This window comes from Coffea eugenioides, chromosome 6, assembly GCF_003713205.1.
Source record: "Coffea eugenioides isolate CCC68of chromosome 6, Ceug_1.0, whole genome shotgun sequence".
Classification (NCBI taxonomy): Eukaryota; Viridiplantae; Streptophyta; class Magnoliopsida; order Gentianales; family Rubiaceae; genus Coffea; species Coffea eugenioides.
Window position 1 is genome coordinate 14,249,511 of NC_040040.1, and position 14,905 is coordinate 14,264,415.

Consider the following 14,905-nt stretch of genomic DNA (forward strand, 5'->3'; position numbering starts at 1 on the left):
AAGTTAGTATTGGTTATATATGTATATATATAGAGTAAATCTTTTATACACTGACAGTATATATACTATCATCGTTTTATTCATGACATGTTTGAATTTTAAATTCAAATTTCACATAATTATCATTCATCCAATATTAACAGTATATACATTATCAATATAAGAAAGATTAATCAATATATATATATATATTAAAATTAAAACTCCAAAGCTTGGAGGCGTAGATTCAAATTCTCCCTTTTTCCTTCCCTACTTCTTAAATCCCGCCCCTCTTATACCAGAAAAGTTCAGGGGAAAATTTCCAATTCTTAATGCTGACTTTAATTTTATGATGAAAATGTGAAGGATATGTGTATAATATGACAGATTCCAGTAAGCCGGCAAAAATGTAGAGTTGTCGGTGGCGCATGCCGCGGATAGCGTGATTACCGTCCCCATTATATTGTGCATGCACAAAATATAAAGAATCAACCTTTCAATGCCCTTCAGGCTTCAGTCGATCTCAGTGGAATTGAATGCATAAAGCATTGTTTTTTGCCGCAAAGTAGAAGAATCGGTCCCGATTCATTTTTAGTCTTATCTTTAATGATAGAAATGTGAATATGTGCTAACATGTCAAAGATTTGATTCTTCATTCTCCGATTAAATATTGTACAAAACTAGAGATTTGCCGGTTTCTTGAATTTTCAACCGAAATTATTTAATTGTTCGGTTAAGATTATTTATTGCCCCAAAAAGGAAACAATCCCCTTTTTGCAAAAGAAAGGGGAGAAAAAAAAAAAAGGGAACAGTTGAGTGATGGCTTTTAGCTTTGCTAATATTAAAACTTATCATTCCACCAGGTTGTGGCTGGTGCCTCAACACAGCTTTTCTCTCCCAATCACATATATACTCTCTGCCCCTCTACCTTTCTTTGTGCCTGTTTTCTTTTCTTTTCTTTTCTTTTTTGACTATTCTTACATTCAACTTTCTTGATATTTTCTGTTTGTTGGAGTAGCCTATCCTGCTACATTTCACTGTTTACCTCATCCCCAACATATGATATATTCCACTAGTTTGTACCCTTAAAAATTTTTTGTCATTTTTTCAGTATGCGCCCAGAATTTTCCCTTGAATTAGCACTTTTGTCCCAAATTTAAATTTGTAGAATTAAATCCACCACTTTCACCATTCAGTTTGTCCACACGAGTCACTATCTATGTAGTATTACACAACAAGAATATTTTTTTTACTTCATTACATGATTGCAGACTGTGTCTTGCAAAATCTTTGCAAAAAGCCACTTGTTGGATTAGTTATCAATTTCTTTCATATGCTTCTACTTGGCCAAGTTATTATAAAAAGATATTACTAATAGCTAGTATTTGATATAACACTAGCAGAGCCCAGAGCCTACTATATTAAAACATAAGATGAACTACTCGGGCAAAAAAAAAAAAAGAACACTAGTTTTTCAAATACAAAAATTTTTAAAAAGTACTCTAAAAAGTAGTCTAAATTGTTTTTAATGTTTAAAAAATATCTCAAAATATATTTTAAAAACTCTACTACTCTTAAATATTTCAAAATATTTTCCAAAAATATTCCAAAATATACTCTAAAAATTCTACTAGAGTAAAATTTTTCAAAAACAGCTAATCCAAACATGATTATGGTTATAAGGGTAGGTCGTGGTTCCATCGGTTAGGGAGATGCTTGTTTTTAGCTCGCAATGTGCAGTAGTTGAACAAGGATGATATCGATCAAAAAAAAGGAGAAAAACGGAAAAGAGAAAAAGAGAAGGAGATTACAAGGTGGTTAAAACTTAAATTTATTGCCGGTTATAGTGAAACTCGAATCCAAAACTTTTACAGAACTACGTGCCATTATATATTTTTTGTACAATGTGTCTTATTCGTAATACCTGGAATTTTCTATTAAATTAAAAGAAATGAATTGGGACCATTGTGTAGATTTTTTTTTTTTTTTTTTTGTGATGCTTACTATGAAACAATATCACAGAAATTGAACAATCCGTTATAAACAACTCAAATTGAAACTGCTGATTTTATCCCAGAAATTTTTTCTTTTTTTTTAAACTGCTGATTCAGGAGGCAATCGACGCGAACTCAAGAATAAGATGGTTGTAGTGCTGTTAATTCCTTGGTGTTAGGTACTTTTTCTGGGCTGTTTTAATCGATCCTCGATCTTAGCTTTGAAATTTCAGAATAACTTTCTTTCTAAGCAAGTCACTTCTATTTAACATATATAAAAAAAAAAAAAAAAAAACACCCATTTTCGTTGAAGAATCTCCTGGTTCAACAGATTGTTGGGCTGCCGAAGAATGTCTTGTGGGGTGTGGACACACGTTTTGGAAAGTAGATGGAGGCCCATAAAGACAAAGGTTTTGGGTCACTTTGAATTGGAAAGCAAATGGGTAATATATTCAAATCACGAACACTATATACTATTGGATTAAGGTCCTTGGTTTTGTGGGCTTTTACTCTGATTAGAATCCGGAACGATGAAATTTTCTTGATCTCCCAGTTAAAAGACAAAGTAAAAAAGGAAAATGCTACGCGTAATTCATAGGTTTGGATTTCGTTTTGATCTGTGACATGTGGCTTGGGGATTTTCGGCAGCAATTTAGACCCCAGAACTGTACAAAATCCAGGGTTTTGTTGGAGATGTAAGCTAGGAACCTGGTATCCATCACCAGATCCAAAATGGAGAAAAAAAAAACAATTTTTTATGCGTTCTGATGAACACATAAATCGGATTTTATATTATCTACATGCACACTTTGGAACTTGGATGGATATTTGTTTTGATAAGGTTTGGATTTATGACGTGTGTGTAATGATATCTAATGAACTTCTTATATGAGATTTGCTTCTTAAATATCTACACACAATCCTAAACCAAAATACTCATACTGTGTTTGCGTCCATAACAGATTAATTTCTACAGTCACACTTCCTGGTTTCTGGATAGTAGGATCTAAGACTGAAACATGAACCAAATTATTCTATAGTTGAATGGAATTCGACTTGGTAATAGTTCGTTCAATTTTAGTTCGCTAACTAGTCAAGTTATATTTGAACCGTTAAATTATTCTATATTTGAATGGAATTCGATTTGATAAGAGTTTGTTCGAGTTTAGTTTGCTAATTAGTTAAATTAAACTTGAACTGTTTTTTGTGTTCCATAAATTTCAAATTTGATAGAAATCTTATTCAAACTTGATTCGACAACTAAACAAACCAAACTTGAACAAAATTTTAAACTTGTTAAAATAATCAAATAAGGTCGAAAGAACACTAGAGTGCTCGACTTGATTACAGTTGGTTCACACCCCTGATAGGATCCATAATATTTACAAGGTTAGTACAATTATTATATGATGATAAAAGGGTAGTTTAAGAATAAATGAACCAGCTGCAACTAGAATCCGGAAGATTTAATATCTTTTTCTTGATTCGGTTTGACATTCTTTAATTGTACTTAGAAATTAGAATGTGGTCATCATGGCAAGAAGTGGTGTTTTGACCAATTCGTAGAAATGATTCGGGCTGCTATTAGCTATAAATTATGACGCAATAAATATTTCATCCGTGAGAGCAAGAATACGAAGTGGTGCTATCCTGTTCTTTCAACTTTTAAATCAGTAAAATCAAAATTAAAATCAAAATTGGAAAAGCCAACATAAAATTATGTGTTTTTTTTTTAAATAAAAAACATCATCATTTCATTAAATTTATACTAATTACAGAAATTACATCATCCATACACAGTTACATAATCAATTGTTTGTCAAATCTCTTCCGGGACTAATTAGTTTAACAAGCAAAGATGATCAAGGAATGGCAAAAGCATAACATAATTTAGGAAGTTTCCTATCAACAAATGAAGATAAAATATGTAGCCAAAGGATAAGAATATATTGGGTGTCCATCCAAAGGGGAAAAGTAAACAAATAAAAAGAAGAGGAAATTATAGAAAAAGGATTAGAACCTTTTGCTTTTGGCCACATTTCTACTTGCTTTGCGGCTTTATGTTGATGGCTTTTGCCTTCCCAATTTGAGCACTACCAAAAGCCGTGGAAGAATCAATGCCAACGCATGGAAGAAAAAACGCACTCCCATAAAGATTTGCATTTGCCAATTCCCCATAGATACGCTTTGCATCCCTTTTGTTCTCCATTATCTTATAATATTTCACTGATTACTTAAATATAATATATCACGTACACACAAATCTCCATGAAAAGTTTTGTATGGTTGAGAAAAAAATATACTCCTGTGAGAAAGCCTTCACCCTTGTCCCTCTCTGTCTTTCTTTCTTTTTTTTTTTCCACTGTGACTTTTGTGATTTTGCAATGAAACTAGTCCTAAAAGAAAGGGTTCTAAAGTGGCATGTATGATTGGATAATTCTTTTATTACACTAATTAATATGTGAATTTTTAATTTGACATATTTAATTACCACCACTTATGAGAAAAGACAAAAGCACTCATCAACTTGATGTTGGATTTATATTTTTCTATCACAACGGTTACGATTTCCACATTTTAGAAACCTCAACAATTGCCTCATGTATGATATCAACATTTATTTTCACGTGGTTGCTAACAAATTATTATCGAGTATTGATGGCAATATCATGGAATTTTTTTTTTGTTTCAGTTCTGATGAATTTAGAGCCTTAAGTAGTAAAATTTGTAGAAATTTTCATTGCAAATTGTAAATCATATTATAATTTGCAGTGAAATCATAAAGCAAGGGAAGATGGCATTATTACATTCTTGTACACAAACAAACAGTCGTCCACGTTGGATGTTCAGAACTGAAGCAAAAAGAAAAATCATGGCAAAATCTAGATTCATGTTCTTGGAAAGAATTTTAAGATGGTAAATAGTGAATATTGGCTCCAGTTTCATCACTCGAATGATGAAACACGCACGGCTTGTAACTTATGATGATTGATTGAGCAACCTTTTTACTGTAAAATTGCAGCTTGCTCATCATCATGCTCACTGGACCAGGGGCTTCTATCCTCACAAGAATGCGCAGTTGATGATGGAGATGGGATGTTTCGAAATTAGATGGTGGAGATTAAATATAGAACATCAATTTTAACGCGTCAAAAAAATTTGTTATATTTTTTTTAAATACAATCTTATTGTATTAGTATCTACGTTTATTATATCATCATCGTATCATACGCATTAATTGTGCTATTGTCTACACTACTGTACCGTGCAGTCACTGTTGATGATAGCCGAAACCCTCTATGGTGCTAACTAACACTGAATCAAGCCCGGGCTAGGCCTTATTTGGATTGCCGTTTCCGTCGAAAAATTACGTCGCTTTCCGTGATCACATTTTTCTATTACATTTTTTCCTCACATACATCAAATCGCTACAGTATTTTTTCCATAAAAAATCACAAAAAATGCAATCCAAATACAACCTTGTTCTGATGCTTTGCCTCGAAATATGATGGGAATAACATGAAATATTTTTTTCAGCCAATAAATTGTTCAAGCAATCAATATGGCATCTCTGTCTTGAACCCCCCCTTCCCCAAGTCCAACACCCTCTGGGGTTTCTTTCCTGATAAGAAGCATCTTACAGATCTCATAAAAGAAGGGTTTTTACGTTATTCTTTTCCGGACTGTGCGAGGCACAAAAGCAATTGTTTGCTTATCAGTCATCAGTTTCTTTTCTCCCACAGTATCTCCACTGATATTATTTTTTCCCTTCTTTATGCCAAAATGCCGTAACGCTCACATACTAATTTTACACCATGAAGGGAGTAGTTAAGTGCAAAGGTTCACGCCCCAAAAGGGCTAATTTTAATGTGCATCCTTCAACTATATTCAAAATTTTACTTAGGTCCTTAAACTTTAAAGTAGGATATTTTAATTTCGAAAATATAAAATCAGTCCAATTTTAATTCATCCTAAAGTATAAAATTTTGTCTCACTTTAGCTTTTAAAGTATAAAATCTGTTCGACTTGAATATTAAAATTTATCTCATTTTTGTCAATGATTTTATTTAAGTGAGATAACTATTATATTCATTTTGAATTTTAGCTAGAGACCCAAGTAAGAATTAATCCTGCTTTAAATCTGTCCATAATAATTTACACCATGAAGGTGGTAGTTAAGTGATTAAGGTTCATGCTTTGAAGCTCTCTTTCTGCGCAGTCGTGTTAGTAGGTGAGCAAACCAAATGTTGTTGAAGGAAATAGATTAGTTTGGAAAACTCAAAAAAGAAAAAAAAAAGGAAAATGTTTGAGTGCTAGACTAAGGTCCCGTTTGGATTGTATTTTCCGTCATTTTTCATGAAAAAATTACTGTAGCGATTTGATGTATGTGAGGAAAAAAGGTAATAGGGAAATGTGTTCACGGAAAATGACGAAATTTTTCTATGGAAAATAGCAATCCAAGCAAGGCCTAACTCCTTTTAAGTCAAGTAACTATGGTTCAAACTCTTGTGGACGAAAGTTATCAGGATCACACCTAAAAGGCAGTTAACTGGGTTAGATAGACATTTCCAGCCTTTCTCTCAGCCAAAAATCATAAAGAAATTTAATACAAGGCCCCAACCATGTCATGTACAAGTAAAGATTTAGGGCTACCACTACCAGCCTTCCAACACCCATAAGAACAATTTGTTGTAAAAATTCCTTGTCAGAGTCTTGAATTTGGCAAGTATGCCATTTGGCAACCAGACAGATATTCCATAATCATCACCACCATGGATATGGAATTGGTCCAATTGGAGATTAGGAGGAATCTTTACATGCCAAAATCTTTCTGTCCACAACCTCATTGAAGGAAAAAACCTAAGGGATCAGAGATTTGGATTGGACTCCAAGGAAAGAACTACAAGTTGTACATTGAACCAAGAACTCTTACTTCCATTAATAACTTAAAAAGCATCACAAACAGCTACCACAATAATGGAATTGGAGAACATCGCATTAAAGCAATGTCCAGTCTTATCTCAGATAGACTATCAAAAGGAACAAAAGAAATGGACCGCCCCCCACCCCATAAAGACCATGCCAAAATTTTCTGTTTCCTTGCGTTTCTTGCAATGCTTCTCCTGCTCTGATGTTTGGTCTAAACAAGCAATTATTTCCAACTCAAAACAAGAGAGATGCAGATAGAAGGAGGGTCAAAGGGCAAAGGTTGCCTGTCCTCTTAGTGCCTACTAGTTCTGCAGTAGTAGCCGTAGCAGCAGGCTAGGACTTTGCAGCAGCTGTGAATTTTGTGATAGGAACTATATAGGAAACGAGAATATAGAGTACTGTGGTGTGTTGAGAAATATATTATTGTTATTCATTGCATTGCATTTCTTTGCATCCAATCCTTTGCTGTCACTCTCAAATTTTGAGCTTCATACCTCTCTTTTCTTTTCCTCACTTTCACTGACATTCCGTATCATGTCATCTCCATCTGATTCTCGTCTCTTTCCTTCTTTTTCCTCTCTCTCTCACATAGTCACACATTGAACGCACTTTGCCAAAGGGAAATTTAAGGTAAAAAAAAAATAGAAAAGGGAACAAAATGAGAACACTAACTGCGCAAAAACTTGTAATATTCCCCCACCCCAAATATTAAAATGACAAAAAATAAAGAAAAAAAACAACAGAGCAGCCTCAATCCAAAGACATTTATTAAAGAGTCCGAGTTTATATATTTCAAGGTCAGAGAATGTCCTAAATGCAAGATTTACTGTACTATTTACAAATTCTGTCACAGATTGCTGATAGCGCAATTCAAGTCTAAGCCTAAGCTTGTGCTCAACTAATCTTCAGTGGCAAATAGAAGAAAGATACAATACATTAAGGCTCCCACTGAGCTAAAGAAAAGAGAAAAAGTGGAACAGAACAGTACATAAAATTTTGCAACTGCAAACCTATCCATTCCATGTAATCAAAATGGAAAAAGCAACAAAATAGCATGCTCAGCTCAGGTACATTAAAACATACCCACACCCCACACTATACTCTCTGCAAGTGACTAGTACACACATTAACACACACACACACGCTGACCGGTGTTGCGCTGCGGTGTGTTTTTGCCCACAGCAAAAGAAGGTAACTGAAAAAGTGTGACTTTAGGAAAGCCCAAAAAGCCTAGAGCGGAAACCGAAAGCAAGCAAGAAGAAAACAAACCATTTTATTCATACTTTATAGCATTTGTGAAGCAGCAAGAGCCAAAAAACTCAAGGTTGTGTTCAGAAAATGTATTCTTGATCACCTCTTCTATGCAATGGCCATGTCTGTCATCTTCAGCTACCGTTTCTTTCTTCTGGGCTTCTTCGTGTTTTCTCCTACACTTTGTTATTCGTATGAAGCTCGAAATCCTGAAGGTAAACAACAAAAGATGATAAAAAGTTTATCTTTTTTTTTCACTTGCATTCCACTAATTTTTTTTTTGTATTATTTCCTGGGATTGTTAGTTGAAGCTTTGATTAGTGTCAAGAATGTTTTGAGCGACCCTCATGGGGTTCTGAGCAACTGGGATGAAGATTCTGTAGACCCCTGTAGTTGGTCTATGATTACTTGTTCCTCTGATAATCTTGTTACTGGCATGTGAGTTTTTAAAACTTTCTGGCTCTTTTAATACTTTTGTAGCAATGTTTCCGTTACGTTTGATTATATTGAACAGTAAAGACTGCATTTTTATCATTTTTCTGCTCTGGGTTTAACAGAGGAGCCCCAAGTCAAGGTCTATCTGGGACTTTATCCGAGGTCATTGCTAATCTCACAAACCTTAAGCAAGTGTAAGAAAATGGTGGATTAGGATGCTTCTGATATTGGGTTTTAGCAACTGAGTTGTGTTAATGTCTAATTTCTGTATTTAATGGTCAGATTTCGCTCATGCAGGTTGTTGCAGAATAATAACATCTCAGGTCACATTCCACTAGAATTAGGCAATCTTTCAAACCTTGAGACTTTGGATCTCTCCAGTAACAAGTTGTCTGGTCCTTTGCCTGATTCTTTGGGGTTCCTAACAAAGCTCCAGTACCTGTATGTTTTAAATTTCTTTTCCAATATACCATTTTTGCTTAATTTTGTCATTTTCTTAATTGGCTAATATTGGAAATGGCGCATATATATATATATATATATTATTTATTTAATAAAGTTGTTTTGTCTTGTTTTGTGGGCTTGTCATGTAACGAAATGAGTAGAAGGTTGAACAACAATAGCTTGTCTGGTGCTATTCCTCCGTCTTTAGCCAAAGTCCCTCAACTTGCTTTCTTGTGAGTGTAGATCTTTGTTCTGTTCTCTGCCTTCTTTTAATTTGTTTTTCTTGTTTGTCTCAGTGTCTTTTAAAGAAGCAACATAGAATCTGTAATTTTTGGGTTTTCCAAGAAATTTTTCTTTTGGAATCAAGCATAGGATTTGTTTCAAACCTTGAATGATAATGCGTTCTCTCTCATGAAGTCACTTTCACTTTCAGGGACTTGTCTTACAACAATCTGAGTGGACCTGTTCCCAGATTTCCAACCAAAGCATTCAAGTATGTCTTCTCTGCTGTGACTTTCTTCTGTTAAATGCAAACATGTACTCGTACCTCCTTTTATAACACACATGCTTTGTGCATGAGTTATGTCAATTTATTATAATTATCTAGGGTATAATTACTTTTTAATTTTCTTTCGTTCTCTTCTGGTCTAATTTAACAATTCCTCTTGATCTATGTGTAATCAATTATATAGCATTGTGGGTAACCCCTTGATATGTGGAAGCCACTCAGGCAAGAGTTGTTCCGGATATTTTAATATGAGTTCTCTTTCATTCTCCATGGATTCATCCCCTGGTAATTTATGAGACACTGTGTTTATAAGTTGATATCAATTTTGTTTCTTTCAAACAATTTTCTTCTGACTGCCCCTGCATCTTTAGGAAAATCCAATTCCAAAAGATTAGCTGTTGCACTTGGTGTTAGTCTGAGCTTTGTCTCCATTTTCCTCCTAGCAATTGTAGTTTTGATCTGGACTAGAAGCAAAAAGAATAAACAGTCCATTCTCAACATTAATGGTGAGTAATTATTAACTTGTAGCTTTCATATGCAAATTTAAAGATAAACACTTATTTGCGGTTGTGGTGAGCCTCAAGAACTTGAATCTTTCTGTAGATGTGCAAGAGGAGGATCTATTAAGACTGGGCAATCTCAGAAGCTTTACATTCAAGGAGCTTCAACTTGCAACAGACAATTTCAGTTCCAAGAACATACTTGGTGCTGGGGGATTTGGCAATGTATATAGGGGGAAGTTAGGGGATGGTACAATGATTGCAGTAAAGCGTTTAAAGGATGTGACAGGAACTGCAGGGGAGTCACAGTTTCGTACTGAGTTGGAGCTTATTAGCTTAGCAGTTCACAGGAATTTGCTAAGGCTAATTGGTTATTGTGCTATCCCAAATGAAAGGCTTTTGGTGTATCCATTCATGTCTAATGGCAGTGTAGCATCAAGACTAAAAGGTACGTACATCAACTCATGAAATGCACCTGCGGCAAGTTCGTAGTTGCTATTCTTTGTCAACTCTTTGGTTTTACTGTTTTATACTTAGTTCAGTGCATGATCCATACAACATTCATTTTTCAACTGCCTTGGACCACTGTAGTATATGGGTCCCAGGTGCTCCAGAAAATGACGTGGCATGAGATAACGTAGGTTAGAAACTGGGACCATGTTTAACTGCTCATGATATCTTTTCAGTTTCATTTAGATTTGCTGCCTTCCACTAGTTGTTGTTAGGTGATATGAGCACAAACTTTCCTTTTCTGAGATTTATGTTTGTACGTGCTGATTCATTTGTAAGTGGGATGGTCTACAATGGTTGGCTTTTGCTTCTCTCAACCTTGATGTAAATAGTTTTTAAGTTTGGAAAATTGCCCGGGAAATCGTTAGAATTCAGAGCTGATGTTTGGAATGGAGAACCTGCAAAGTTTTTAGTTTCACCTAAGCTTTAGATCATTGTGCTGTGAAGAAATGTTTAGGCAAGGGTACAAGCAGCAGACCAAGGCTTAATACTTGGATTGTTGATTCATGAAATATGATGTGATTTAGAGAAGATCCTGAAATTTCTTTTGGTGGCTGACCAACATAATAGGACTAATTATGATGCTCATTTCACCTTCTTCCTCTTTATTTAGGAGGAAAGAAAGTAGATATTGCTTCATTGAAGAATGATGCTTACTGCAAATGGAGATGACTGCACTTTTTTCCCCAAATTTGTTTGTGTTATGAGATAAGTAGTTTTCAATAATATGGCTAATAGATAATTAAATCCTGAGAGAATACATGCTTTTTCAAGCTTTGGTGGAATATGACCAGTGTATCAATTTTGCTAAATGCATTTAATTTCTAGCTAGCAGAGTTGTCAATCAACTGTGTTGATAGTGTAATTATAGTTTGCTGTTATATTAATCATGGCAGGAAAACCTGCTTTAGACTGGAACACTAGAAAGAGAATTGCAATTGGAGCTGCAAGAGGTCTCCTATACCTGCACGAGCAATGTGATCCAAAAATAATTCACCGTGATGTAAAGGCTGCTAATGTTCTCCTAGATGACTACTGTGAGGCTGTTGTTGGTGACTTTGGCCTAGCTAAGCTCCTTGACCATGCCGATTCTCATGTGACAACAGCTGTTCGTGGCACTGTAGGGCACATTGCGCCTGAATACCTCTCGACTGGTCAATCATCCGAGAAAACTGACGTTTTTGGATTTGGTATTCTGCTGATAGAGCTCATAACTGGAATGAAAGCCCTTGACTTCGGAAAAACTGTAAACCAGAAAGGAGCCATGCTGGAATGGGTTCGTCTCTTCCCTGAACCCTATTTCTAAACTTCTAAACCTTTGTGTGCTATTAAATTGGTTTAGCTACTTTGGAACATGAGAAGTCTTTCTTCACACTCAAATCGCTAGCCTGTGGTTCATGAAATTAATGACCTGTTTTTCTTGGTCTTTATTTGTAATCTTTTACTTGGGGTACTCTTATATTCTGCCTTAAGATTGTCATGCATGAATTCAGATGTTTATCAAACACTCGCTGCTTCATAATATTTTCTTTTTTGTTTAGCTGCTATTTAGTTTACTGACGACTTATTTTTTGTAAACGTTTCTTTAAGAAAGTGGGATCAAGTCAATGATTTCACTCCTTCGGATCGTTGACTCTTTTTCTTTTAATTGTCCTGCATCTTTAAGATCTATGTTCGGGCAGGAATTTTCTTTTCCAATGCTCATTTACTAATGGCTATACTCTTCAAGGGACACTGAAAAAATATCACGATTACTTTCTTTGAATTACATGAGCCGTTGCAAATAATGTTTTGTAGATTAATCATGAAGCTCTGGGCGAACAATTAGCTTTTAAAGTGCTATGTGTACTGTCTGTGAAATTGACCTGCGAACAGCCAGCCGAATAGTGTTCAAGAACAACATATATTTGCCTGGAAGGGCTTGTGTTCCCATGTCGCAAGAAAACTATGTGGCGGAGATTTGCTTGGCACATTGTTTAGTCTTGATAGTTATTCAAAGGGTATGCTCATACACATCGTATATTTTTTCCCTTCATCATTGAAAATTTGGCATTTCATTGCAGGTTAAGAAAATACAGCAGGAAAAGAAAATTGAAGTTTTGGTGGATAGAGAATTGGGTATCAACTATGACCGGATTGAGGCGGGTGAGATGCTCCAAGTTGCTCTACTTTGCACTCAATACCTCCCCGCCCACCGGCCTAAGATGTCGGATGTGGTTCGAATGCTTGAAGGAGAGGGCCTAGCAGAAAAATGGGCGGCCTCCCATAATTATCCAAATCAAGGCACAAACCTTCCCCCCCTCATTCATGGTTCCCAAATTAGGTTGCACCATGCCACTGTCCCTGGACATGATGACAATGTCTATGACCAGTCAGTCATGTTTGAGATGATAACAATGGATGAAGACTATGATGCTTATGCCATGGAGCTCTCTGGTCCGAGATAACTAGAGGACCTAAATATGCATAGATATGTGAATTTTTGTTTTCTTATTCTTTACTATAAAGAAGGTTACCTAAGCATCGGAACAACCTAAATTAGCTCTTACCTATTTTTATTTGTTTCTACTTTCCTCCATGTTTAGAAGGCTGTTTTGTGTTTTACCATGTATGTATATATCGTTTCACAGTCAGAGATACTGAATGCTCCAATGAGTAAATAATATTATTGATCTTTCATCCCTTGCATGACCTCATGGATGCAAGCCAGTGAACTGAACCATATGGTTTGGATGAAAATGTGTACACATTTGTCAAGAGTAGGAGAAACATGTAAAGCCCTTTTTTGATCTTGTTCTGTACCTCTTTAAATTTTCCCTGTAGGGGAAATGGGATAAGGTATGGTGCATGCATAGTAACTCATTCTTGGAGATGCCCATTTCCAGGACAGAAGATCTCATCGACCACATCACATGCTCTTGCCTTCAAAAGCATACGTGACTGTTAGTGCTAGCAAGAAAAAGGAAAAGTTAAACAAGAAAAAGAAGGGGTTCTGATTTTTTTTGACCAAAAGTAGGAGAAATGCTGTGATGCAATTGCACTATGCAGTGGTTGAAGTTTGAACCGTCGTCGGCCGTCTGGTTGGGCCCTTGAGGATGCTGCGTGCAGCCAGCCACTTGGGGAGTCTTTCCAGTCTGTCTTATGATGCTTTTTGCACTCATGCGCTTCTTTCAGTTTTCCTTTCTGCTTTTGCTGCATTGATAAATACCAAAAACGAAGCAAAAAGTCAGTGTTCATATTATCGATGTTACTACTACCAATTCATCATCAGTTGGGGTCTTATCATAATATATATATAATATATATATATAGATGTGATTTGATGACCAAGTCTAGCTGAATTTGTGTTCCAATTAAAATTCGAGCTTTATGTGAAATATAAAAATTGATTTCTAATCTTTTTTAGCTCCATAGCAAACCAACACTTTCTCTAGAGTACTGTTGGAAATTGAGTGAATTATACAAATTAAGGATAGTGAAATTTTAAAATTCTTAGGGCCACCCACGCAATATTAGGTGGATTAGCCCGATGTAAAGGTTTTTTTTTTGGGATGATTTAAGTGCCTAAAAGTAATCTGTTAATTACTACGGCCTTATCTTGTGGTATCAACAAGAGATTAATTTATTCCTCTACCGTCTTTGGACTTAATTCATTCTTCTTCATTTTATTTTTTAATTCTTTTTACCTTTTCCATCTTCAACTATCAGGTACAAGATTTGAACCCTGCACTAGAAAAGTTTCAAAAGCTCTCTTCTGAGCACTGGACTCAATTCATTCTTCTCCAAACCTAAAGCACAAAGATATATTTACAAGTCTCCTGTGATTGCATTTTTTGGGAGTTTCTTTTTTTTTTTTTTAACACACCTTTAGCACTTTTGTGGAATGTAATATACGTGAAGTGAAAAAGACAAGGAAAATGTATCAAAAGAATATTCTCAAAATACTCAAAAAATTTTGTCCAAAACTAGCCATCTAAACATGGGATTCTTCACCAGTTTTTAGAATTCACACCAACTTAATTCATTCTTCTCAAAACCTAAAGCACTAAAGTCTAAAATTTTCTCACTTTCACCAATGTCTAAAACTCAAACTTGGCTCAATTAAAATCCAAAAGTTTAGAAGGATAAGTGAGTTTTTTTGGATGTTTGTCTAAAACTTTACTATAGCTTACTGTAGAAGTTTTTAAAAAAAATTTTGAAGTATGTAAATTTTTGAATATTTTGAAGTGTATAGTTTAAAAATTTTGAAAAGTTTTTGAGATTATTGTAGCTAAAATTTTTAAAAAACTTGTAACAGACAAATTTGGCAAAAAACTCAAATGCCAAATAGGGCCAAAGAGGAGAGTTTGAGAATG

General features: G+C 35.1%; 1 protein-coding gene across 1 annotated transcript; it reads left to right on the forward strand.

The window, feature by feature from the left end:
• The first annotated feature begins 7,983 nt into the window (after window positions 1–7,983).
• On the forward strand, window positions 7,984–13,226 carry LOC113775644 (probable LRR receptor-like serine/threonine-protein kinase At2g23950). Its single transcript, XM_027320599.1, has 11 exons — window positions 7,984–8,368; window positions 8,459–8,591; window positions 8,711–8,782; window positions 8,886–9,029; window positions 9,194–9,265; window positions 9,466–9,525; window positions 9,725–9,825; window positions 9,912–10,046; window positions 10,144–10,488; window positions 11,447–11,826; window positions 12,614–13,226. Exons 1-11 carry the CDS (start codon window positions 8,269–8,271, stop codon window positions 12,995–12,997), a joined length of 1,926 nt encoding a protein of 641 aa, XP_027176400.1. The 5' UTR covers window positions 7,984–8,268; the 3' UTR covers window positions 12,998–13,226.
• The last annotated feature ends 1,679 nt before the right edge of the window (window positions 13,227–14,905 follow it).

What these genes read in the sequence shown, in the direction of transcription:
- LOC113775644 (XM_027320599.1), top strand. Translation starts at nt 8,269, where the DNA reads ATGGCCATGTCTGTCATCTTCAGCTACCGTTTCTTTCTTCTGGGCTTC. An exon ending in GATAATCTTGTTACTGGCAT is followed by an intron (nt 8,592 to 8,710) that starts GTGAGTTTTTAA and finishes TGGGTTTAACAG; the next exon opens with AGGAGCCCCAAGTCAAGGTC. An exon ending in TTTCCAACCAAAGCATTCAA is followed by an intron (nt 9,526 to 9,724) that starts GTATGTCTTCTC and finishes TCAATTATATAG; the next exon opens with CATTGTGGGTAACCCCTTGA.